Source organism: Berghia stephanieae, chromosome 5 (assembly GCF_034508935.2).
Source record: "Berghia stephanieae isolate SIO BIC M18660-M18661 chromosome 5, UCSD_Bste_1.3, whole genome shotgun sequence".
NCBI classification, from domain to species: domain Eukaryota; kingdom Metazoa; phylum Mollusca; class Gastropoda; order Nudibranchia; family Aeolidiidae; genus Berghia; species Berghia stephanieae.
The window spans coordinates 44,976,246-45,001,346 of record NC_088364.1 but is presented as its reverse complement, the minus strand read 5'-3'; the positions used below and the strand labels follow the sequence as shown (position 1 = coordinate 45,001,346).

Below are 25,101 nucleotides of genomic sequence, written 5' to 3'. Positions count from 1 at the left end.
AAAACTATTTGGAAACACAAATATCTGTACACCTCACGGGATTCAGTCCTATAATCAGGACTCATGCAAAATCAAGACATTATCCATTATTAAATTTTAATTTCAGAGCGAGTACAGAGGACAAAAGGGAAACAAAAGATAGAATAGAGACATAGAGGTCGATTGTTTCATGTTTGTTCTTAAGGGTTTGACTGAGCTTGCAAAACATTTATCTCACACTAGTGCAATTTAATAATAAGAAAATTTGATTGTCAAAAAGTTCTAGAATTACAATTTAAGCACCAAAGAAAAAGTAAGGCAAAGGGGAATTGGTTCAATTAGGGAACAAATGTAGACTCCAAGAACATATCATCAATTTTCTTAGTTTGAGATTACCTAAAAGTCTCATTCAGACAACAGGAAATCGCTCAAATGTTTACAAAGCAAACAAAAATTAACTATCAGTACATAACAGAGAGATGAGTTACAAGGAAAAGCATATAATCTCCCTAAATTATAACTATATATTTGACTGTTTCCCTCCCAGTTAAGGACTCCGGTCAGCGCTAGGATAAAACCAAGTAATCCTATTCCAAGACAAAGACAGAAAGAAATTCGGATAACAGATATGGGGGATAGAAGACAAGAGTGACCTCCTGCCCACCATGGAAGGTCAAAGACCTCGCCAATATTGAGATAGACAGATAAAACAGCAAAAGGTCCCAAATCACAAGGGAAAGAAGGAAAGTCTTTATATGTTGAGCTGGTATAGAAATTACAAATCATGAGAATATAGGTGGCAGCCATGATGATGTAATGTATTGTCATTATGCCGATTTAATGTAATCTTCACGAAGAAGAAAAATAACAAACAAGTAGATGTGTCAATTACTTAATCGTTAGAGCCTCTTTTCTTTCCAAAAAAAAAAATGCTCGACGAATTCGTGTTGTGTCATTCTGACATTGGGGTGATAAAACAGGTGGTAGAGATGAATAAGTGATGAGGATAAGATAAAGGGCTTATCGGGCCATCGTGGGGAGGAGGGGGGGGGGGGGGGGGGGGACAGGTGGTTGAGTGAGATAGGGAAAGATAAGTGGTCCTTCAAAGCCAAAAGGCCCAATGGAGCCGGAGTTTATCCCAGTTTCTAAAGCGTAAAACGGACAATAGCAATTGCTTGCTACCCTTTGGACAGGACGCTAATCTATCGCAAAGTACTTTTCGTCAGATCTGACAGACCCAGCTACCCAACCACTGCTAGGTGGACAGGATGGGGTCGGAACCTTTGCGTTTGAAGAGTGCTCTGCCAACTGAGCTATTGGGATCTCCGGGGAAAGAAAGGAAGGAGGAAAAAAGAGATAGAATGAGGTGAAGAATTAACGATGTAGGGAAAAAGAGAGATATAATGAGGTGAAGAAATAACGATGTAGGGAAAAGAAAGAGAGAAAGAGAAGAAGAAGAAGAAGAAGAAGAAGAAGAAGAAGAAGAAGAAGAAGAAGAAGAAGAAGAAGAGAAGAAAGAAGAAGAAGAAGAGAGAGAGAGAAGAGAAGAGAGAGAGAGAGAGAGAGAAGAGAGAGAGAGAGAGAGAGAGAGAGAGAGAGAGAGAGAGAGAGAGAGAATTTCATTCACCCTGGAAAAAAAAAGAAATAACCAGAAAAAAAAAAAAAACAAGTCAAGTACATTGAATACGGGTATAAAGTCAAAGAGAGACCCTACCACCAGCCAACCACCCCTGATGCTGAATAGGTGGAAGGGTGACCTAATATTATCCCATTTAAAAAAAAAAAGGTTGAGGTGACCCACATAACGAAGTACGAAGATATAAGATATCGCTTCTCATTTCATGACAACGCTATCTTCGTACTTTCCCAAGAACGGCGTGTGTGAGAGAAAGAGTTGCCGCCTTCTCTTCCAAATTAATTTGATTTGATAGCACGTCATACTAATCTTCTTTGAACCAGATAAGGTTTTAAAGAATTCACAAGAACAAAACAAAACAAAACATTAAAATTTTAAAAAAAAAAATCAAACCACCACAAAAAACTAAAACCAATTTACAAAAAACAAAACAAAGAGCAACATCCTCTAAATGAGCTCAAATGACCTTACAAGAGGTGTCAAATCAACAGCAATACTTAATATGAGGACGAGACGTGATGCTGTGAGGCGCGATTACATTTTACTTTCCGGCAAAGACAATGCTATCACTGGCTATATGACAGCCCATCATAATGATAATATATTATTATTCCTCTAAATTTTAGATATAAAAATTTCGAAGGCTGGAAAAAAAAAATCTAATTTGACAAAAATGTGACCCAAAAAGATGTGTCATACATATAAAATCTAAATAAAAATATCAAAGTGTCAGGGAACCAAACCCATCTGGTACGAGACCCATCGCCTGGTTGAGAGAGAGAGAGAGAGAGAGAGAGAGAGAGAGAGAGAGAGAGAGAGAGAGAGAGAGAGAGAGAGAGAGAGAGGGAGGGGGGGGGGGGGGGGGGGGGGGGGGTAGCGAGCGAACGCATTAGAACTGAGCCATCAGTCACTCAAAAACTGTTAACTATCCCTTTTCATGTGTCGATTTGTTAATAGTATTACGAGTAACACTAAAACATCAAAGACCAAAATAGGGATATGGTATGAAGTCATTGAGGGGGAAATAATATATAATTAGAATGAAGGGGGGAGGGGGGCGATAGAGTCAAAAGCTAATGTAGTGTAAATGATTGGATTTTGGAAATCATTTTTAAGGATTCGAAGTTCAAGATCATAAACAAAGAAACGTTAGAGAAGCGTTTAAGGATACACACAGCAGACATTTATTCCCAAAAATGAAACCAGACGGAAATTCACGTGATAAAACGTGGTCAGATAACAAAGAATGAATAGTATGGCACTACGGAAAGCGGGGGCATTGTGCTCTCCAATGACACCATCCCGAAACTTTTGTATTTTCACAAAATACATGATTTCATTTCGGACGAATCTTCTGCCCGCGAGAGAGAGAGAGAGAGAGAGAGAGAGAGAGAGAGAGAGAGAGAGAGAGAGAGAGAGAGAGAGAGAGAGAGAGCAGTTGTCAAAATATTGACTAAACTTATCGAAGTACACTGATGGGTGTCGTTTGCATTCTCTGATTGAGATTCCATTCATCACATACCTCCCACACCCAGTTTTAAATTAATAGAATATTATATAGTATGAAGCAGACTCGTATAATTATCACTGCTCACTTTGGAAAAACAGAACAACAACAACAACAACAAAAATCACAACCCCCCCCCCCAAAACAAAAAAAAAAACAAAACAAAACAAACAATCTAAAACAAAGAAAAAGACCCCCCCCCCCCCGGCCTAAAAAAAGCAACAACAACCCCCCCCCCCTCCCAAAAAAAAAAAAAATAAAAAAAAAATAAACAAAAAACAAAACAAAAACAAAACAAAACAATAAATTAAACAAGGTAATACGAAGTACAGCAAGAAGAAATCGTGATTTGAAATATATTCTTACTCGCTGAAATAAATGTTCCAAGTCGCTTTACCGCGACACGATTACCCAATAATCGACTCAAAGTAGGTACGTACACGACAAGGCGATCGCGTTCCAGAAATGTCTGGAACCATGAAGAATATTGTCATGACAGCTAGCGCTGGGATACTAATGTCTGTATCCATTAATATTACCACAAACTTTTGTCTGGGCGTGAACACTTAAATGATTGGATAACATTTTAATATTTCTCAATAATGACGCAAACACATCTATCAGACAGGAAGCCTGATGAAACAATGGCAATTAAACCAGGAGTTCGAAGCAACTGCATTCCACAACACAACACACACATGTATACACCACACACATACACACAAACACACGCGCGCACACACAAACACACACACACAATGTGAACACAATGCAACATGTCACTACATAACAACACTATTCACCGCCCAACCAATAACATACTTAGCAGGAGGACGAAAGTAAACATCGAACTCAATTAAAGGAAAAGTACACTACGTCTTATTATCGACTGACGATATGGAAACCCATTGAAACAATTGTATCGACAGAAAAGGTGAGTGGCCTTAGTTATATTTATTAGAACGTGTAAAATCGTCAACTGAAGAGATGCGAGATCAGCATCGAAACGATCGTCTCTGTTTATAGATGCACTGGAATCTGCATTAAATCAACACGTTTAAAGTCAACATCGGTTTAAAAGTAAACACCTCAAGTTGACGACAAATTTTGTCCTATGTCCAAGTGTGTTCCATTGATAAATTCAACCCTACATTAAGTCAATCAACTAATCTGTCTGGTCCGGTAAATGCTTCAAAATGTATGCATAGGAACAAGCTAGGGACAAGAAATTCGGTTATGTGAACCTCAAGCACGTGGTATGTAGACTACAATTAAAAAAAGCGTTATCAGCTGGATCAGAAATACATGACCTAGTAACGACAGAAATGCCGACACTTAAAGAAGCTCCAACCCCCCCCCCAAAAATAAATTAAAAAATCCAAAAAATAAAAAATAAAACCCAACAAAAACTCCATTGTAATTGTAAACAATGAGAAAATGAGTGTTTTGATAAAAACCATTCAAAGCCATAAGGCCCACGGTACCTTAGTATGTCCCATTGTTTTGTGTTTCTTTTTATTTTTTTTTTGGTGTTTGTCTGGGTTTTTTTCGGGGGGCGGGGGGGGGGGGGTGATAGCGTTTATAGGGACAGTAATAATATCGTGCTGCTACTCTTTTGATAAAACACAAGCCAGCCGCCGGGGAAAAATAACAACAAAACAAAAACAAACAAAAAAACAAACCGTGAATTCTTATATTGCGCAATGTCTACCAAACGTGCTCTCAAAGCGCTTTACAAAGGGTCCCTGACTAACAACAGTAAAAGGTAAATCGAGATATGACGATGTTACATTTTTTTCCCCGACAGAGACAACGTTGTTAATGGACAGGTAATCATTTTATACCTGAGTACGGTGATAGAATGTGAATAAAGAGCCCTTTCCTAGGAATCTGCACCGAGCGAGGCTCGAACCCAGGACCTCCCGATCCGAAAGCGAGTGTCATATCACATGACCACATACCCACACTTTCTGTCAGAAACAGCTACCCTATCAAGGCTGGGTGGAAAGAGCGAGAAAAAGACCCCCTTGCTTGCACCCCGGAATTGACACAAGTCCCTTTATATTTGTGAGATGCGTGTTCTGCCAGCTGAGCCACCGGGACTTCCCCCAAGAGGGTTAGCAATTGCTATTAATAATTAAAAAATATAATTCCCTTTACTCGTCCCGTATGGGAAATTTGTCTCTAGGGTCTATTCCAAGGGAGACTGGAATAACCCAGGCGTTCTAGGGTCTATTCCAAGGGAGACTGGAATAACCCAGGCGTTCTAGGGTCTATTCCAAGGGAAACTGGAATAACCCAGGCGTTCTAGGGTCTATTCCAAGGGAGACTGGAATAACCCAGGCGTCAGCCGCTGTGCAGTGCCACAAAATGAGCTAAGGCGAGGTGACTTGCTCAAGGCCACACAGCGCAGCGGCGGGTGATCGAACTCGATACCTTTCGGGTAGGAAGCTAAGACCGTACCGCTGAGCCAGACTGCCCCCAACCAGAGGATCAAGTTGTGAGCTCCTAAGTTGGCATCTCACATTTGTTCTTTGAGCAAGAAACTAGACTCTTCATTTCGTGGCCTTGCGCTGCGTTTGTTTGTTTTTCTGGGGTTTTTTTTCTCCCCTCTTTTTTTTTTTTGGGTTTTGCTTTTTGTTACTATTTTGAAAATCTCTCTCTCTCTCTCTCTCTCTCTCTCTCTCTCTCTCTCTCTCTCTCTCTCTCTATATATATATATATATATATATATATATATATATATATATATATATATATATATATATATATATACCCTCCCAAAAAAAACAAAACAAAAAAAAACAAAAAAAAACACAAAAAAACAAGAAAGAAAAAAAGAAAAAAAAACACACACACACAACCCCCCCCCAAAAAAAACAAAACAAAAAAAAACAAAACAAAACAAAACAAAAAAAACAAAACAAAAAAAAAACAAACAGGAAGTACAATAGACAAACGAAAATTCCTGGAGGAGTGGAAGAAAGAAAAAAAAAGACAATTTTATTGCTTTGAAACTTACAGACGACAAGGCAGTATGTTAAAGATACGTCAGCCAAAACTTTCTCTTTTCATTGATACGAGATCAATATGTTATGCCGACGTACCACACCGAAATGCCTGGTTAGTTATAGTTATAGTGAAAGCGGCACGCGTGTCTTCTTCCAGCCCAATTATTAAAGATACACCATCTGGATTAATCATTGGGATACGCGTGTCCTTGACATTTGCACCGATCAAAACTTCGTCAACAGCCATATTCGAATCATTAGCTTTTATGACTTGACTTATTGATACAAACTATGTCATGAAAATAAAACGAGTTTGTTCAGTTTAGCTTTTAACCCTTAATCATTGAGACTCGAATTTCCTTCCACCTCCAAACAATAATTTGGCCATTGAAAAACAAAAAAATCCTTTTGTAAAGACAGAATAACGCCGTTTAAAAAGTAATAAATAAATCATATTCTCTTTAATGTGCGGCTATGTGGTATGGCACTCGCTTTCGGATCGGAAGGTCCTGGGTTCGAGCCTCGCTCGGAGCATAGTTGAGTCCTTGGAAAAGGCTTTTTATTCACATTCTCTCAAAGTACTCAGGTGATAAATGAGTACCTGGCCGTTAACAGTCTCTGTCGGAAAAAAAATACTATCGCCTAACAGGCGTCATGTCTCGTTCTACATGTTACGTGTTGTTGTTGGTCAGAGACCCTTTGTAAAGCGCTTTGAGCACGTTTAGTGGATATTGCGCTATATAAAAGCTCAAACTTTTAAAATTCATCCTAACTGCCACTGAGCTATCGAGTTACACATGATTGATCTGTACCTTTGGTCAAAAGCCTTGATACAAAACAACAAACAAAAAAAAAAACACAAAAAAAAACAACCCAAAACAAAACAAAAAAAAAAACAACAACCCCCCCAAAAAAAAACAAAAAAAAAAACAAACAAAAAAAAAAACCCAAATAAAACATGTACAGCTGTTTATGTATTATAAGATAAGAGGATGCAGTGACTTACCCAGATATCCATCCTGTCATCAAAATCCATGATGTTGTAAATTCCTCTTATATCTTTATCTACTTTGTAAGCTATTGCCACTGTTTAATTAACATTACACCCTGTGCTTTTATTTAGTTGGATCCACGGCAAGTCAAAGGAAATCTAAACGACACATTCGCTGAAACTCGTGCCTCCAAAATTTCAACGGTCCAACATAATAAGCAAACATAACAATAACAATGTTATTGAATGGGAGGTCCGTTCTTCATTATATTAATTATTAATAATTTATTTTAAGCTATGATAATTCACAACTTCAACTTTAACAACATCGATAACGAAATAGAATAGAAAAAATCCCCAAAACAAATTGCAAATATAATCAATAAATGCACTTGCCGAACAACAGATTTGTGAGACATGCGAGAGCCTTCAGTGAGAGAGAGATAGAGCGATCCGTGAGCGACAACAACAGCCCGCGAGTGACAAACTTTCGGCTATGACTACGACGACAGAAATTGACTTTCTCTATCGTACTGTGTGTATGTTCTATGTACTCCTATTAACTATGCTGATGTCTACCGATGAAACAGAAACGAGGGGCGATAGTGGTGGTATGTATTGGGCATGACAAGTGAGTGGGGTGGGGTGTTGGTGTGATGCACAAATGATCGAAAGTGCACCGTATCCGCGAAAGATCGAATCCCCTCATAATTAACCCTTTAACCATGTTTTTGTTTGTTTGTTTTTTTTACGGGTTTTCTGCGCTTGCAACACATATAGGTCATATCAGCGCCAGTAAAAAGGAAGATAATGGGGTAGTCAAAAAAGTTATAGATTTACAATTGGAAGCACATGAGAAAAAGTAAAACTAAGGGGGAGGGTTCAAATAGGGAACAGGTTTGGATTGCGACAGCACACCATCAGTGTTTGAGAAGTCTCATATATAGACACAAACACAGGTCCCCGCTAACAGCAATACATTCAAATGTTTACAAACCAATATGTATCTTTAACCGATCCAATCCAATACAAAATAGTTGCAGCTTCATGTGATGAAGAATGGCGCAACTAGGTGTGGTGGGGTAGCATTGACCTAATAATACTAATATCTATTTGTTTTAAACTGGTCGAGATGACTGGAATATTGATTGCTCTGCCACTTTCAGGGATGCTGCTCCATGCGCGAATGGTACTGGGGAAGAACGACTGTTTCTGCGCATTGATTCTGGAATAAAGCAGCGCATATGCATTTTTTCTTCCGTGGTTTTTCAATTTGTTAATAGTAAAAGGGATGGTGGTGGTTCCTTGTCAGCCATTGAACAACAAATTGAGCTTTTGCATCTTTCTCCTTTCAATATATGGGGTCCAGTTGAAATGCTCTATCATGTCTTTTACACTGTGTTGTCGGTTGTAGTCATTACAGACAAATCGACAGGCCCTTCTTTGAATTATTTCTATCTTATTGATCGATGTTGATGTAATCGGATCCCATATGCTACTGCTGTTTTCCAAAACAGGTCTTACAAATACCTTGTAGCACTTTTCTTTTACTCTTGTGGGACATGATGATAGATTCCGTTGTAGAAAGATAAGGGTGTTATTGACATTGTTGCATATCTTTTCGATATGCGAGGTCCATCTTAACTTATTGATTGTTATACCCAGGTATTCAGCCTTTGTTTCAGTTTTCAATGTTGGAATGTGGATTGTGTCGTTGGTTATTCGGATGACTTGACATTTTTTGGGATGGAACTCCATCTTTCACTGACTTTCCCATTCTTGCAGGTTTGCGAGGTCCTGTTGTAAAATGACTCCGTCTTTCTCTGATTTTATTTGTCAGTATAATAGACTGTCATCTGCAAAGAACCGAATCTTTGAGCCTGAGGATATTCATTCTGTCATATCGTTGATATCAACAAGAAAAAATAGCGATCCGAGTACCGTCCCCTGTGGTCTTCCTGATAGCACTGGCATTGGTGACGATATTTTGTTTTCAACCATTACTTTCTGTGTGCGGCCGGTGAGAAAGTGATTCAACTCTGAGTATAAATTGCCTGAAATACCATAGTGATTGGCTTTTGTGATGAACTTTGTCGAATGGCTTGCTAAAATCGAGCAGGATTGCATCGGTTTGGCCCTCTGAATTTAAGGTGTTTACGAAGTCGGTGCAAGTTGTAAATAGTTGTGATTCGCATGACCGATATCACCGAAAGCCATGTTGCACGTCAGTTACAGTCTTGTTTTGTTCGAAGTGCTTCGTGATGTTGCTGTGAATTATATGTTCTAGAAGTGATATTCACGTAAGGGCACAGAAGGTCTGCAGTTTTCTGGATTGGTCATTTCTCCCTTTTAAAGATTCGTGTTATTTGCTTATTTTTCCAGTCATCTGGAATTTCTCCATGGTCCAACAATGTCTGGAACAAGAATGTATAATGTTCTTTTGCAAAACGTCTTGATGCACTTTGCGGACAGTCCATCCGGTCCTGTCGATTTATTTTCATTCAGGTTTGGCATCAGTTTTAACAAAAAAGAATGTAACAGTACATAGCAGAGAGATGACTTACAATGGAAAATAACAGCATCCACCAAAATTCTAACGATACATTTTGCTGTTTCTCACCCAGCCAAGGACTTCGGCCAGGGCTACGACAAAACTAAGTACACAATTCCCATTCCAAGACAAAGATAGAAAGCAACGTGGAAAACAGATATTGTATAAGGGGATATAAGACACAGCGCGACCTCCTGCCCACAGTGGGATGTCAAACACCCCACCCAGAACTCTTTAACCAGTTATCTGTCGTGGAAATATGTAGTTAAAAAATTGGCAAGAAAACTCGACTTCAATAAATATCGGTTAATGTGTATCTCATCTCGCAAAGTCCCAGGTTCAGAGTTTTGTTGAATAAAAAAATTTGCATAAACTTAAAATGCATGATCATTTATATTAAATTAATATCAGTATCAGTTAAAAATACTTAAGAATTAGTATAGAGTAGTTCAATTATAACCTAATAATATTATATCCATATCTGAGATTTTATCAAATCTTAATCTCAATAGCAACTTCAATAATCCGGACCGAATCTTGAGCAAAAACAAACAACAACAAAAATACAAAAATAAAACAAACAACCGAATTTGTCAAATCTCCTCCCCCCCCCCCCCTTAAAAAAACCCCAAACAAAACAACCTAATAATTCTTTAACCAATTATTAACCAGACTTGCCATCCAACCTCAACAATTTGAAAGATATATCATACTTTTCACAACACTTAGGCTAATTTTATCATTTCCCTCCAAAGAATCATATTTTCAACACGTGCAACCATCCTAAATTTTCAAATTTAACATTCACTGAATTCATGGAATGAGGACTTATCAAGCTATTAGAGGGTGGGAAAATCCTGCAATTCCATTGACAATCATCTGTCTGGCTACTCAGATTCTCATTTAGGTGGAGAAGATATTTAATGACCTTTAATCATTCCACTGTAATCGTTATTTCCCCGTTTTGTTACAAAATCTGACTTCTTGCATTTAGCATATTTTAGTCAATATTACCATAATATTATCATATTTTGGTCCTCAAAAAAATGATTAAAAAATTATTAAAATTATGAGACAGCATACTGGTTGGCAAGCCTGAATTAACCCATTAATTCTCTATAATAAATAAGGCAGCTCTAAGGACCACGTCGACTTCCCAGAGAAAGAGCAAAGCTTAGGTTCATTGACAGGAACGCTAGAAACAAAACATAAAATAAAACAATGCTTTAAAAAATTAATTTTTAAACAGTTTAAAAAACGAAACGCGATTTTAAAAAAACAAACTACAACTGGTACGTCTTTACCAGGACACTCAGCTAGAGGTGGTTACATGTGAATTATTTTAAATCAAACAGTGACAAGCTGAGAATATCAAACAAAAAGCCGAGAACATTCTAAATCAAAGAGTGATACGCTGAAAACATCAAACAAATATTCCTCCATACGACAAATATAAACACAAGCACACTTAATAAGTCTACGCAAGAAAATAAATAATATGGGCATTTGCACGTAACTAACCTCCCTCCACCGGCTCGATTTTGTATTATATAGAAGGAACGAAATTGACGTCACTCAGCTCTTTGTTATTGTTTTTAGCCAGCGAATTTTACGAGTAGCTCTCACTAAATAAATTGTATTAATCAGACTATAAACGTTTAAGGTTACACCAAGTTTTGTGTGTTAGTACGTTATATACGGCTGGCGTATGTTATGAGTTTTTAAAACTAAACGCATAGCATACATTGGGGATAACAAGGTTATGTCTGTGAAGTTGAACTTCAGGCAGAGACTACAATATTGATGGTATGTGCTTAGGTAAAATCCTTAACAACATCCGTAAGCCAAATTTAACATACCAACGCATAAAACTCTGTGTAACCTTTAACGTTTATAGTCTGATTCATATAATTTATTGAAAACTGATAGAGCTCAGCTTATCGCTGGTTCGGATAAGTAAGTTATGAAAAGTGATCACTGTAAAAAACAAAACAAACAGAGCTGAGTGACGTAAACTTCATTTCTTCTATAGATGGCATTCACTGCGAAATTCTGGCCCTGGCCTTTATTCTTCGGGTAAGGCGCTTTATTACCGGTAACACATTTGCCTCGGGTGTGATTGAGTACCTGGCTGCAGACATGGTTGGATCTTGTAAGAGGGCTATTACCAAAAATTGATTGAGTGGCTGGGTCTGTTAGATCTGGCGGAAAGTACTTTGCGATAGTCTGTTAGATCTGGAGGAAAATACTTTGCGATAGACTAGCGTCCTATCGAAAGGATAGCAAACAATGGCTATTGTCCGGTTCACGTCAAAGAAACCGGGATAGACTTCGGCTCTATGGATCCAATGGCTCTGAAGGACTACGTTGATTACGAAGAGGATTCCTTATAGGTGACGGACTTGTCCCGTATGACCAACGAAATGGATATAATATGCATTATGATTCATAAGCCGGCGGAGGAGTTATATGCAGGTCTGATAACCCAAATTGTTATGGTCTCATTGTTCTAATGGAAATGCTCTCAAACCAACGCAAAATATTATCCATTACAACAATATGATAAATCAGGCCCATAATTGTGCTCGGTTCTCAGACCTGCAAACATGTGCATCTTGGACCTACTTATTGTATGTATATTACATAAGTCAAAATATTAAAAAGCAACAATATGGCAAATATCAAAAACATAAAAACATTAAAATAAATTTTCTTATAAAAAGATGAAATATCTTTAACATTAAAACGTGTAAACATAAATCAATCGGGAGATAAAAACGGATCTGAAAAACATAAAACATAAATTACATTGATAAAGAAAGACAGATCGAAGGAGCATTAAGGGAAATGGTGTTCAAATAGTGAAGATATCATTAGTGACGCCTGTACTCATAGCGACCCAGACTTTAAAAAAACAGAGAATGGAAATATTAAGCCTATAACCTAACGGCAACCAAAGAGATTCAAACCACGAAGAACAAAACCTTTGTCTACATTTGTTTGTTTGTTTTGTTTTACAGTGTAAGTAAGTGACTCTTTAAAGTCGTGCATGCATATCATCAGCGCAAGAAATATGGCATTGAGAAAACGCGGGGAAAGTCGACAACAAATGGATATTTTAATAATACAAGAAATGGTTCCATTTGAGACCGCATACATCAAGCACGGTAAAAACAAGAGCACAATAAGGCGTCTATTTTCTCCACTTAAAAGCTAAATTCCTCTGTGACAATTGCTGCTGGGACAGATTCTATCATTGCTCAAGGTTTGATATGATATATATTCACGCATTGAACCGACAATCCAAAGCAAATGTGTACATATTACACAAGCCAATGCATTCAGATTCTACAAAGAATTCTTGAGCATTAAGGCTCCATAACTTGTCTTTTTTTCACATCTGCTTAAGAGTATTTTTTCGTTTAACATAAATAGGAGAAAAAAAACCCTCTAAAGCATCAAAGGTTATTCTAGTTTATCAATAATAGTTGTGAATCATGGGTTGGCCATACAATGCGGAAAGAGCCCTGAGACATAACCAAGCAGGCTCTTGAATGGAACCCGCAGGGCAAGAGGAAACGGGGTCATCCAAAACAGACTTGGAGGAAAAGCCTTCACCAAGATTTGTGCGTCTCTATTCTTACCTGGAGTGAGGCAAAGGTCTGTGCCAAGGACAGAAGAAGATGGAAGAGTGCTGTTGAGGCCATATGCTTCGCCAGGAGCCAAGAGGCATAAGTCAAGTAAGTGAAGTTGTGAATCATGAAAATGATATCGCCTGAACATGTTATGCATGATACAGTGTGCGACAAAACTGGGTATAATACCATTCAGATCACGGATATCGACCATACTGCCTCAGCTTGTCAAAATATAAAACGCCTCAAATTTGACACCTCTTTTTATTTCTTTGAAAAGTTTTTGACAAGTTAGATGTTACCTCGATCGATCGATAATTGACATAAAAGTTTTCTGGTTAAAATTAAAAAGAAGAAAAAAAGAAGAGTGCACGACACCTTATTATGGGTCATATGACGGTTTTGAATACATACACAAGCAGAATACCCTATCACATTTCAAAAGCACATGTCCCTTTTCTCTCACCGTAAAAAAAACAAAAAAAAAAAAACAATAAATGATCAAGCCAAATTTCGTTCAGTAAACAATGTCTCAAGTTTTATGTTAATCCTTTTCATCTGAAAAAGGGAATGATCTTTAGATTAAAAAATGATTTAAAAAAATAATACACCCTTCCGCGGGGCATCTTTAGATGTCGTCGCCTATGCATTCCATTGAAGGAATATAAGATGGTCCATCCAACAAACGTCTGATCTCAACAGCAATCGCCTATATTGTCCAAAGTTAGCAAATTGGGGATTAAGAATATTGCCCAAGAAAAAAACCCCGAAAGTGACTAAAAGTGGAACTCCGGGTCACAGTGCAGTACCTCAACGACTCGGCAATTTTAATGTAATGAAAAAAAATGGCGTCAAATCAACTTTTTGGGGAAAACTTTATGAGGGATAGTTTTCACTTATCATTTTAACCGACCATTTATTAAGTTTGGTCACATCTAAAAGTTAAAGGCAGAACAAAAGTTAACTGTTAAGCCATAATAATAATAATAATAATAATAATAATAATAATAATAATAATAATAATAATAATAATAATAATAATAATAATAATAATAAATAATAATAACAATAATAATGATAATAATAATAATAATAATAATAATAATAATAATAATAATAATAATAATAATAATAATAATAATGCTGAAAATTATATAGCGCTATAACTCCGAGACACCAGACTCTAAGCGCTTAAATAATAATAATAATAATAATAATAATAATAATAATAATAATAATAATAATAAAATAATAATAATAATAATAATAATAATAATAATAATAATAATAATAATAATAATAATAATAATAATAATAATAATATAATAATAATAATAAAATAAAGTAAAACCCCTCTTATTAGTTTGACCTCGTGTTGTATTGACAGATATAAAACACAAAAGATATCAAAACGCTGAACAACAAACAAATAAATGAACGAGTTAGAAAACTCAAAATAAACGGAATTATTAATACTTTAACACTAACAAGAATAATGACAAAGTACTGCTGTGCACCATAAAATCACTTTTCTATTGATCATTTTGGCCAGAAAACTTGACAGATACTATCGATGGATTGCTGCCGTAGCCTAGAAAAACGAACAAACAAAAAATAAAAACAAAAACAAAAAAAAATCCCCAAAAAAAACAAAACAAAAAAAACACGCTTTTCTCTTCTTTTTTTTTTTTTAAAGTTTGGACAGTAATATCGAACTTCAAAAATCGATTGGTTAAAATGACCCTCATCTTATCAAAAACCCTCAAACCTGGGACTAAAGGATGTCTTCACCGAAGTCTCAGGTTTGAGAATTTTTTGACAAGATGAGGGTATTTACATTTGAAGGAACGAGTTTCTGGCCAAAATATTTTTAAAGTGCTTTTTAAGAAAAAAAACACCCAAAACAACCCCCAAAGTACGGTAGATTAGGGATTATTAAGTATGTCGGAGTTAATAAGGTGATTGAAAATTGAATTTATGATAATCAAATTATAAAACTTAGATTAACTTTATTTGTTTACGGAGGAAATTTTTTTTTTTTAATTTTTTTTTTTGACGTGTGAAAAATAAAATTAACAATGACAATTTTGCTTTTAGATATTGATGCTTTGCGTTTAGCCAAAAAAAAAAAAAAAAAAAAAACCAACAAAAAATCATAACATCCGCCAGCCGGATATAACGTATCAATACGCAAAACTTTGTGTAACCTTAAATATTTATAATCTGATTGATACAATTTACTGAGAACTACTCATAAAAATGGATGGCTAAAACATAAAAAAAAACAAACAAACAAAAAAAAAAAAAACAATTACAAAGAGCTGAGAGACGTCAATCAATTTCGTTCCTTCTATGTTTTAAGTAAAAGTTTCCTGGCCAAAATAAGAAAATAAAAACCGTGTTTTATTAGTGCAGGGCAGATCAGTGCATATGGCAATCCCTCGAGTTGGAGTAGGGTAGGGCGTTGATTGAGAAGCAAGGAGAAATAGGACAGAGAGGACATACACAAAAAGCCCCATCGACACACAATCCAATTTGAAAGAGGTGGAATGCTTTAAAATCTACACAAAAGACTGTTTGCATCCTTGTTTCTGTGTTGTGTGAAGAAGAAATGGTGCAATTGTTATGAAGCTTTGCAATTAAAAAAAACCCAACCCAATAAACACCTTCTCTCTCTCTCTCTCTCTCTCTCTCTCTCTCTCTCTCTCTCTCTCTCTCTCTCTCTTTCTTTCTCTCTTTCTCTCTCTCTCTCTCTCTCTCTCTCTCTCTCTCTCTACCTCTATATAACTCTATCTCCCCCTCTTAATTTAACCATTATTCAATATTCCGGTATCTATCCCTTTATAAAGAATAATTGCATGTGCTTTTACATTAAATAAAATGCCAGACGGGTGTATTAATCATTATCATTATCCATACCACCATGAATCCCGATAGCTCAGTTGGAAGAGCACTCGCTTCATACACAAAGGTACCAAGATCGATCCCGAGTCTGTCGAGATCTTTTTATGCCCCCCTCCCCCTTGTCCACCCAGCAATGAATGGGTAGCTCAGTATGTTAGATTTGTCTGAAAGTATTTTTCGATAGACTAGCGCCTTATCCAAAGGATAGCAAGCAATTGCTATTGTCTGTTTCACGCCATAGAAACAGGGATAAAATCCGGCTCCAGAGGCCCAAGGGCTCTGAAAGACTAATCCATACCACCCTCCTCATCCCTTACCCCGACTTGTGAAAAACGGGTCTTGTGCATCTTTTTTGTTTGTTTGTTTGTTTGTTGAAAATTGAACACCCCAATAACTCTGATGGTGTCCTATGACATTCCGTCGCTCTCGTGTGATCCATTCTCTCAATTGTTTAAGATACGACAATAAAGATACTGATTTTCACATTGACTCGACACTTTTATCCCCGAAAATCGATTATAAAAGAAATTGATTATTTTTGTGACACGTCAAATTTCATCGTTAAATCACCCCAGCCCACCCATTCCTCCCCCCCCCCCTCAACAAAAACAAACAAAAAAAAACCGCCTTTCGTCGCCCCGTCAACTCATTCAAACTGGACTGTGTCAGAAAAGGTGAAAGAAGAGAATAAAAGACCATTGAACATAACGCATAAGAAGACGAAAAGAGGGGGATGGATGGGTATTTGAAAGACTGGGAGGATGGACGGACCAAGAAAAGATGGGGAGGGGGGGGGGGGAGAAGAGGGGAGAGGAGGAGGTATAAACCTGAGCCAACCAATTTGTTTGTGAGTGGTGAGATATAATACGAACAGTTATAGCCTGGGCAGTAGTAAAGTGTGTGTAACGTTTTACAAAAGCATTTTAATTTTACCTTCGACCCCGTCATGTGCTGAAGAATGGCAAGACTAGCCAGCTGTGAAACACACACATTGTAATAATATATCAAAAAGGATTATAATTATACACATATACATATTTGCTATGAATATATAAAAATATTGATTTGGATGGTGGTGGTGGTGATGATTGTGGCCATGATGGTGGTGGTAGTGATCACAATACATACGATGTTGGTGATGGTGATGGTAAAACTGATGATCGTGATGATGGTGATGGTAGTGATCACAATATATACGATGATGGTGGATTTTTTGTTGTTGTTTGAGATGGGGGGGGGGGGGGGGGGGTGAGGGTAAAATAAATATTTAGCATTAAAAAAAAAACAAAAAAAAAAAACAACAATTGATAATTACGTTTAAAAAATGTGAAGAAATTGCTAGAAAAGAACTCCACATCTCAAAAACGTGTCGTTCCAAAACTGAAAGTAGTGGGCACATAGCCTACTGCGAAGTCCCGCGTGTAAGAGTCTTTGTTTGTTGTTTTTTGTTGTTGTTTTGTTTTGTTTTTAAAAAAACCAAAATGAGGGTAGAAATTTTAATCGATAGACATTTGAGGGACGAGCTTTCTAGCCAAAAATTTCAATACGCGTTGTTTGTTTTGGGGTTTTTATTTTATTTATTTTTTTTTGGGGGGGGGGGGGGGGGGGGGGGGAAGGGTCAAGTACGGCAACATAGTAGTTCATTTCTAGCATTTTGTCTCTTTCTGGCATTCAAAAGTTTCTTTAATCATTTACAAAGCGCTTTAGATTATTATTATTATTATTATCATCATCATCATTATTATTATTATTATTATTTATTATTATATTATTATTATTATTATTATTATTATTATTATTATTATTATTATTATTATTATTATTATTACTTTTGTGCTATATTTAAAACAATGTGACCTATAATAACGGGGGGGGGGGGGGGGGGTGTGTGAAGATAAGAGACCTCTGGTCTAGTTAAAAGACGTGAACGTTATCAATCAATAATCGTAAATAAAACGTATGTTGATCACATATCAAAAAATAAACCCGGCACAGTACTGATCTATGTATTTATTCAAGACAATTCGATCCACTGAGGAAACAGAAGATTAACCAGCTAACTGTCGTACTCTGGAAGAACACGGGATTAAAAAAATTGGCCAGAAAACTCGTCCTTCAAATATCGATCGATTTAAATGGATCTCATCTTGGCAAAAATTCTCAAACTTTGGACCTCGCGAGGTCCCAAGTTTGAAAGTTTTTGACACGATGAGGGGCCATTTAAATCGATCGATATTTGAAGGACCAGTTTTCTGGCCATTCTTTAAAAATCCGTGTTTTTCCAGAGTACGACAGTTAGCTGGTTAATGATTTCTCCCAACCTTTCACATCAAACAACAGAAATGAATGCACAGTAGAATTTTATTGGAAACGGTCTTGGTACAAAGATAATAAAAAAACCCAAATAATATTATGACCACACAAATATCTTATCCAAATACATCGTTTATACTCTTTACCATTATATATAAATTAAAAAAAATAATGTGAAATAACTTGACATGGTAAAGTAATAATATACGTTCTGGTTTATCTGAAATGAAATACCGACAATATTGAAATTCGTTTGTTTAAAAAAAAATTGATTCGGACATTTCAGGCCGAAGTGATGTTGGCTTCAAACAAAAATGTATTTGAATTAAGTTGATGTCACTCGGCTCTTTGTTATCGTGTGACCACTCAATTGGTTTGATTATTTATCACTAAATTCTATCTAACATACTGCAAAGACTACACTCAATTTGGTGTGTGGGTGTAATTGATGTGGAAGGCATACCAATTATATCGAGGCAACATAATAAACTCTCTCTCTCCTTTCGGCAGATACAAGAAAACATTAACATTTTATTAAAAGACAGGACCCCCCCCCCCCCCCCAATACTCTCTCCCCTAGATGGTGAAATTAGTCACAAATGTCCAATAAAAAATGTAATTGCAACAACTAATCCAGACATTATTTAAAAGGTAAACAACGACAACAATTCCTCTGGCAATTAATTTAACAAAAGCCCACAAATCCCGGAACAGACAAGAAACATTCCTTACTCTATAAAGTAATTGAAGTAAAAATATATGACATAAAACAAAATAGAGGAACCGCCTGTAGGTAATCGTAATAAAGAAAAAAAACATGAATAAAAAGAGAACAGAAATTAGAAACCCTGATTCAATTAACTATAATAGCATGTATCTAAATCTAGTTCTAAAAGTTACTGAAGAAATGCAGTCCAAACAACCACCATTGAAGCTATTTTATAGAGAATTTGCCATTATAAGCACGCATTAACGCCTTATTCAAAGTATTGATCGAAATGAATATAGCAGCTTTAAAAATTAAAAGAAACACACACACAAACAAACACACACAATATTTTTTAATGGACCGGTTCGGGCTCAAAATTCTTCTTCTTACTTACTTACTTACGTATCCGAACCAGCGACCACCTGAGCTCTAGCCCTCCGGTCTCGTGCCATGACGTAGAAGTAGAAGTTTGACGTCTTTTGTAGTTGTTCCAGGCGACTATAGAGTGTGTTACTGATGCTTGGATTTGGTAAAATTCTTCTTCAGAAAAGTCTATTCGGAATTTACGATAATTAATTAATATCATTTTAATTGTCATCGCTGTTGGGTGAAGAAGAATTTTGAGCCCGAAACGTTCTGTGTTAAGTGATTTGTTCTTTTTTTTTTTTAAAGCTGTGATAAATATTCCCTTTTGTCCAATACTCTTTACAGTCCACATAGCTTCTAGCATTTTGGTATTCACATTAACACCTTGTGCAGATTTATGGAGACTAATATAAGTCGGGACACAACACAAGGCTCGAAGAGTTACTACCGACATCAGACGACTTCAAACTAAGGGGTACGTAATGGCAGTTGGAATAAGGGGAATGGTCTTGGTCAGTCGTCGTATTAACCAGTTAACTGTCGTACTCTGGAAAGACAGGTATTTAAAAAATTTGGCCAGAAAAGTCGATCGATTTAAATGACCTTTGTCTTGGAAAAAAAAAAGCAAACCCAAAAAACAAAACAAACATACAAACAAAACAAAACAAAATAAAATCAAACCCTCTCAAACCTGGGACCTCACGAGATATGATACACAATAATATATAAATATAAGGTAATTTTATTTGAGATGGAAGTGCTACAGAAGCGTTATAAGAATCTCATGGACAGCCAAAACATCGAACATTTGCGTCTTGGAGAGAATAAATAGGCCTTAAAGACTGCCAGCTCGTTTCAACAATCAATAAATTGGAGCTGTTATAATTTGGCTACATCAAAAGACACATTTCAATTGAATGCTTTGCATGGAGGGTAAGCGGAGAAGAGGGGGACCCAGGAGAAGGTAGTCTCAAGACATAGTGGACTGGATGGGGGAAACATCCAAAGGAGCAAGACGCATGGCACAGTTGAACAGCAGAAAGAAGTTCCATCAGACTGTTTTTTTTTTTGGGGTGGTTTTTAAAATTAATTTTTTAATTTTATTTTTGGAGGAGAGGGGGGGGGGGGGGGGGGGGGCTAAGTCAAAGAAGAAATTCTATTGCGCCCATCTTATCAACACATGGTTTAATTGCTTGACAGTGATGTAACTACGACTTTATTTTGTGCGAATTATTGATACTTAACTCAGGTGTGAATGAGTACATGGCTATATACAGTGAGGGTTATTGTATGATTGCTAAAACAAACAATCAAAAATACTTATGACAGACCGCTTACATTGTACGTGATTAGTTTGGTTCCAAAAAGGCCTACTGGGTGAATGCACAAAATAATATGTAGCGCATGGATCAATGACAATGTGAAATCGTGGAAATTCTCTAAACATATATTTTAGTGTTGTTGCTAAGCATCGTTGGAGTAAAATACTCACATCTGCCAGCCAGTTGAGCGTACCAACACACTAGACTATGTGTAATCTTAACCGTTTATTGTTTTATTTATTTATTTTATTTTAATGTCAACTACTAATCACCCAACTGGCGGTCCAAAAAAAAAAAAAAAAAAACAATAATAAAGAGCAGAGTGACGCCAACTTCATTCCTTCTATAGGCGACGTCGAGTATTTGCAGTGTTTTCTAATCGATCTATTTTGTAATACAACTTCGATGAGTAAGCCTAAAATTCGCCTTCCGTTATTATCAGTCTTGTGAATAAAACTGGACGCAGAAGAAATGATCCTCATAGGTCTATTCAATTAACTGCGAACATCCCTTCAGGGCAAGAAGGCGACAGGTAGAGAACGCTCACTGTCTGCTGTTGTTTTCTGTCGGGACTTATATTGATACTGTGCGTTTAAGTAAAATTTCCACAACTACCGGCTAGATGAAACCCACAAACATGCAAATCTGTGGAATGCTAAACGTTCATAGTCTGATATATTTCAGAGACAACTGTCGATTTAAAAACAATAACAAAGAGCTGAGTGACGTCAACTTCATTCCTTTTATATATAGACCTTTCTAGTCTCAATTTCAGCTCACAACGTCATGAAAAGATAGCACCTTTATCAATATCAATTTGTTCAAATGACGGATACTTTTAATTGTCTCTTGTCTCTACCAGTATCAAAAAGTTTAGCTAACATCAATGTTTAGTTTATGGACAAACCCGATACACCCAAGACTGTCTGACAAAATAGGGAGTCAGTAGCTCTTTGATTATACACATTGGGGTACACTGTGGCCTCGTGCTGTTACATGTACTCCCCGTAGCTAATCCAGAAAAAAATGGTCTGCGCGATTGACTGGGAACGTCCCTTCGGGGCACGGTGGCGACAGGCCAGGGAGGTAGAGAATGATCTCTGTTGTTGTTTTCTGTAGCAAGTAGCAAGTCGGGACTTTCGACCTTTCCGGGTGTGATGACCAATTATCAAATGCGTGTATGTATCTATTTTATGATTGGATTGGTCGGTGAATTTGACCACCGAATTTTACTCGAGGCGGAGAAGTGACATAAAAGACAAATATGTCAGAAACCAATCGTCTTTCGTTTGCCATCTTGTGATGATTCTCCATATATGAATATGTAATACCATAATATTCCATTATTTTTTTTTTTTTTTGGCAGGGGCGGGGCATCAATAAATAACTAAAAGTCAGCTGATATCACTGAAATGTTCATGATTCTACATTTGAGGCAGTTCTATAGTTTCCACCATGCGTAATGCGCCTCGCACAAAAGCATGCAATCTGGAACTGTAACCCCACACTTCTTTTTTCCCTCTTTAATTATCAGATAGATCTTATAGCCACAAAGAAAGGCTAAATTCAATGGAGTTTGCATCGTTTTATGCCTATCAGGCCACTGGTCACTTACAACATCGCTTGACTTTTGTAACAAGACGAGACACAAGACAACGATCGGCCATGAGAACAGAAAAATATTAATTTTCATGGTCTAATTAAGCCGTTCAATGACAAAAGACCTTCTAAAAATCTAGGCTAGAAAACTTTACTTAATAAATATATCTAAGGATCAGATTAAATAACACACAACTTGTCAAAGAATTAAACTTTAGAATTATTTTTTTCTACTTTGAAGTCTCAGGTTTGACTTAACTTTGGGGTCATTGTAACAATTTTCTGGCCAAAATTTAAAAATTGTTTTGCCGTTTACGTTAATAAAATAATATATCAAATATCACACCTCATGAGGTCAGTAACTGTTAATAATGGGCCATTGGAGAAGACCGAGCTGAGAAGTCGAGGAAGGTTGGCGGGGGCAGGGGCATTTATCACCTATAACTTACAAGGTCGGGGTTAATGCGGTCACATTGAGTCTATTGGCGCCACGGATGAATTGGGGGCAAATAGGTATTGTAGTGTTTTATTATCTTCTATACAAAAATAACAACGCCGATCACGTCTCGTAAGCTATAGGTAAAATTAATATGAAACAACTTGATGGGGGGATAACAACAAAAATCGGACTGGACCGAGGGGTGACTAGTAGTTGTCTTGTCGTTCTTTTCTTGTGAGGTCCATCACGCACAAAACAGTGTCATTCAGTGGACGGGTTCTCTCTCTCTCTCTCTCTCTCTCTCTCTCTCTCTCTCTCTCTCTCTCTCTCTCTCCAAAACACACTATCCTTAACTGCCTACCTTTCTCTCATCATCATCAGCTCCCTCCTCTTACCTCTTACTTCTCCTTCTTCTCCTCCTCTTCTTCTCTATCTATTGAACTCTCTAAAACACTTCTATCTACCTACCGATCTATATCTATCTCTCTTAACACCATCCTCTCACACTTGCTCTGCCTTTTATGTGAAGAGAGTGAGAAACTGAATGGTCCCCGCTATATTTCTGTCCATCGACAAATCACACGACTACAGCTAGCAATTTCACATTCACAAAAATGTTAACCATTCTGACAGCATTTTGTAACATTCTCTCATGGTTTGACAGCATATTGCTGGTTAGTATTGGATATGTTACCACCACCACCGGAGTATCAATAGTGACTTTTAGCAACACAGATCTTCATGCCAATGAGATCATGTTATCTGTTTACAAATTGGACGAATAATCATGGAACATGAGATCTGATCTTAAAAGCCAGTTGATCTTATTACTAAAGGTCACTAGAGTAGAATGCCTTAACCTCTACATTGAAAATTAAAAAAAAAAAAAGCAATGAAAATGATTTTTAAAAATGAGGAAAATAGTATGTTAATAATGATATCTATTATCTATTATCTCAATTCTTCTTCACCATTGGGTTGGTTTGTAACTGTAAATACAAATAAATTTCAAAAGGGAATGGAATGTATTTGTTTGATCCAGGGTGAGAATGATGATATGACGATGATGATAAAATTTAAAACAATTAATTTACACATTTACACCCTCACCATTGACTAAATCTATTCAAAGAGAACAAAAGGCTCCACTTAGATATGGAACCCAGCAAGAAATGTTCAGGACAGTCCCTTCTTCAAAAATAAAAATAATAATCTAATAGTAATACAATGTCATGTTAAATATCATTTAAAGTGCATTGTTTTATACAAATCAAATCATAATTTTAGCACAAAAGACAGTGCAAGATAGGATAAGTTGTAGAAAATACAAAACAGACATTATTTTCATCACTTCCCTATGACTTTTTTTGTTCTCTTACGAAACAATTGGGGGATAATACTTTTAATTTGACAAATCTACAGTGAAAAGAAAAAAAGGGAGAAAGAACGAAAAAAACAAAAAATTAAGGCCAAACAAAATTTGGACATACTCTATGTCTCTTCTCAGTTTTTTCTGTAAAATCTTATCATTATTATCATTTATTTTTCTCTTGTATTTTCTTTTTTTGGTGGGTTTAATACAGCTTACAATTCCATTACACAGCAACACGGACACAGGCATCAATCAAACAAAATATTAATGTTCTCTTCAAATAAAAAATAATTTGAATTTCCAGTGCGAAAAACCTGCATCAAACTAAGATATTGAGTTTCCTACACATTTGTAATTGAAATTCTTTCACATGGATAAGTACCAATTCAAACAAACCCTCATGACTGGGAGTAAAAGGAAAATATTTTTTAGCAATCATCCTCTTATTTCATTGGTAATTTTTTTAGACAACGAAATAAGAACAATTCTGAATTGGGTGACAAATAATTCTATTGATTTAAAATTGATCAGGTGGCAGTACCATATAAACAAGGTTTATTAATTTTGATACAGTTTAACTATGACAAATATCATAGGATGTCCACTATACGAGTGACTCATGCATAAACTATGACTACAATCAAACATGCTGGGGAGGAGAGGAAAGTGGTCGGGGGGAAATTATAGGTGAGGCAGTGACAATAGGGTTGTTGTTTGTCGGTGGTGATGAAAGGTTCTCAATATTTTCATTATCTAATTATCGTCTA

The 25,101-nt window shown here is 36.5% G+C and overlaps 1 protein-coding gene across 8 annotated transcripts in view; it reads right to left on the bottom strand.

Annotated features, from left to right (window-relative positions):
• LOC144973000 (uncharacterized) overlaps nt 1–25,101 on the bottom strand; it is a 60,578-nt gene that overhangs the window by 23,399 nt on the left and 12,078 nt on the right. For 4 of the 8 annotated variants that reach the window (XM_078914918.1, XM_078914916.1, XM_078914917.1 and 1 more), the window contains one exon: nt 17,148–17,189. The exons of the other annotated variants lie outside the window; for them this stretch is intronic. In XM_078914918.1, coding sequence (XP_078771044.1) covers nt 17,148–17,189 — 42 coding nt within the window. The remainder of the gene's footprint in view (nt 1–17,147; nt 17,190–25,101) is intronic. 8 annotated transcript variants of the gene reach the window in all.